The sequence below is a fragment of the Arachis ipaensis genome, chromosome B04 (genome assembly GCF_000816755.2).
Source record: "Arachis ipaensis cultivar K30076 chromosome B04, Araip1.1, whole genome shotgun sequence".
NCBI lineage: Eukaryota > Viridiplantae > Streptophyta > Magnoliopsida > Fabales > Fabaceae > Arachis > Arachis ipaensis.
In genome coordinates this window covers 15,408,755-15,411,934 of record NC_029788.2, presented here as the reverse complement: position 1 = coordinate 15,411,934, position 3,180 = coordinate 15,408,755, and the positions used below count along the sequence as shown (strand labels likewise).

Here is a 3,180-nt window from a genome sequence, read left to right as displayed (position 1 = left end):
TCAATTAGAGTCGTATATATTAAAGGAATTTACTGAATAAATAAACTAAAATATATACAAGCACGCAAAATCAATAACATATGTTTTAAAATAAATCCCTTTAATAAATTTTAATTAAATTTGAATTTCGTCAAATTTGATACATATAGCATATATTTCTTTTTTTTTCCTTTTTTTTCTTCTACTCTCATCAACTCTGAGTTTAATCGCCTTTTTTTTCAAATTGTGTTTGTACGAAGAATGAATTTTTTTTAATAACATGAAGAAAATAAGATAGAATAGTGTTACGAGAATGTTTTTATGTCTTTTGAATTTTTTGTTTATTTTTTTTATTTTCTTGATTGAAAATGATTAATAAATATGTGGGTTGAGAAAAAAATTACAAAATTATTAATAAATAATTTTTTTATTTATTTTATTTTATTTTTTGATTTTTTTTGTTTAAGATGATTAATAAATATGTGGTTTGAGAAAAAATAAATTATGAGATTTTTTTAAATGATTTTTATAAATTGTAAAAAGAATTATTAACAAGGTTCAGAAAACCGGACCGGTCATCAAACCGCTCTAACTACTGATTCACTGGTTCACTGGTCTAACCGGTCTAACCGGTGGTTCAACCGAAAAAACCGTTTTAAAATAAAATAATAAATAAATTATAAATAAGCATCCTAAAATATAATTATAGTATAACATAAAGATTAAAATAGTTTTCAAATTTAAAAAACTACATTAAATGTCATCAATTAGGAGCCCTCAACAAAACTAGCAATTAGAAAACAAAGCCAGCAATTACAAAACACTAAACCTTCACCCAGCAATTACAAACAAAGCTAGCAAAACCAACACAACCAGCAACTACAAATCAAAGCAAAACCAACAACTACAACACAATGAAAACAGAGTAGCATTCAGCAACAACCATTACAAAACAGCAGCATAGTGCCATAGCAAAACATAGCAAAACAGCACCTTAACAACAACAGCACCTTAACAAGTCACTAATCAGAAATTCCAAATTTAATTAGCAATCCTATTCTTGTTTTGTGCATTTAATTACTTATAAACAAAACTCAACTCCACCTGAATTGTTAATTTAACCTTGGTCTTATGGAATCATAAATAGGAATACATTACATTGCTCTTTCTCCTAAAATTCAAGCAACAACACATGATTTCACAGTTTAAAACCTTATTCACCAGCTTCTCTTCTGATGCTGTGACTGGGAAGCAACAAATTCAGCAACAAGCAACAAATTTAACAGATCCTAGTAAAGTCTAGTAAAGTCCTGATTTACAGTAAAAAGGCAAATTTATTGATTACCAATTCAGCAACATACAGAAATACAGGAGAAGGGAAATCTGGAAAAGAGAGAACACCAAACCAAAACATTAACCAATAATCACAATAACACTAAACTTTCATCAATTACAAACAAAGCCATCAATTACAAACATTAGCACATTATAAAACATTCCAAAACACTAAACCTTCAACCAGCAAAACCAGCAACTACAAACAAAGCCATCAGTAAATTTGAACAAAACCATAATCAGAATTCAGAAAAATCAATGTCTAATCTTATTATTTATAAACATATTCAAAAAGGACGGATACCCATAAATTTAGCATGATTTTGAAGCAACAGAGGCAGATGAAATCAGTGGTAACATGATGGCAAGGCACGACAGAGGCAACAACAGAGGTAGCAGCACTGGCGGCTGTCTTCGAGCTCAAACACGGCGGAAGCAGCAAAGGCTTCACCCTTCACGCGCCTCCTCCCGCGACCTCCACTCCTTCTTTTCCCTTTGCAGCACGACGCGACGGCAGAGGAGAGTGGAGCAAATGCAACGCGACGGCAGAGACGAGCTGCGACAACGCTGAAACAGCAGGGACGACAGTTGGACCAGATTCGACGGCGGAGGTAACACAGCTTGAAGAGGAGAGTGATTGAGGCTAGGGTTTGAGCAAACAAAGACCAGCGAGGCAGGGAATGACGGCGAGCTCGAGGAAGACGCACCAATTTCTGAATGAGGGAGAAGCACGGACGATCGGACGAAAACACGGTGGTGCTTGAGAGCAACGAACGGCGGCGCTGAGCCCTGTGGCGGTGGGGAACATGTACTCGAGGGTTGTGTTTTGGGGAGAAAGATTGAAGAATGGCTCGAGGGGTTGAGGCTATGGAGACCTGGCCATTTCATTTTATAATAGAACGGAAAACGACGCCGTTTTTCAAAACCGGCCGGGTCCCGGTTCGGTCCGACCGACCGGTTCTCGGCCGGTTCAGCGGTTTGAGAACGATTTTGATTTTAGCGGTTTTTTATGTTGAACCAAACCGTTTAGGTCACCGGTTCGCGGTTAAACCGGTCGGACCGGCCGGTCCGGTCCGGTTTTCAGAACCTTGATTATTAATTATAGTTGGTTTATCAAAATTTAGATTAAATAAAAAATTAAATTTAACCATAACAAACCAATCTAATTCGACCACTAATATTGTGACATGTAATAAAAGATAAGTTATCTTTTAAAATTAGAATAGTATGGTAAAGTTCACCATAAAATAAATACAAACACAAAATTTAATAATTTAGTTAATTATTATTGTTATTATAAAAAGGCTAGCATAGTATAAAAAGATAAGATATTTGGTTCTCACCTCAAATAGCAATACACACCATAACACCATTAACCAAACCACATACACTTTCCCTCTTCACTTCACTTTTACTTTCACTTTTATTTTCTCTCTTAAAAACACACACTCTTCTCTTCTCTTCTCTTCTCTTCTAAGCAACAAAATTATTAGACACGCCATAACCCCATTCATTATTTCTTCTTGGATCTATCTCACAAAAAAACTCTCTCATTCTTTCTTAAAAAAAAAATGGCAACATTTCACACAAAAACATTAACACTATGTTCTTGTTTCATGGTAATGGCTTTGTCTCTCGTCAACTTTCATTCTCTTCCAACAATGGCGGCAGATCAAACCCTAAAAACCACTACCAAGGATGATGTCAAGTGCACCCCATGTGGCCAAGTCCCATCGCCGCCGCCTCCCTCTCCGCCGCCGCCGTCTCCGCCTCCGGCCACCTCAACCAACAACTGCCCTCCACCACCTTCTCCTCCATCATCCGGAAGCGGCGGCGGCGGTAACACTTACTACTACCCTCCGCCGC

General features: G+C 36.5%; 1 protein-coding gene across 1 annotated transcript in view; it reads left to right on the top strand.

Annotated features, from left to right (window-relative positions):
• LOC107639008 (leucine-rich repeat extensin-like protein 3) overlaps positions 2,649-3,180 on the top strand; it is a gene marked incomplete in the record, with an annotated part of 1,393 nt that continues 861 nt past the window's right edge. Inside the window, 1 exon segment of the mRNA XM_016342415.2 lies at positions 2,649-3,180. Coding sequence (XP_016197901.1) covers positions 2,886-3,180 — 295 coding nt within the window.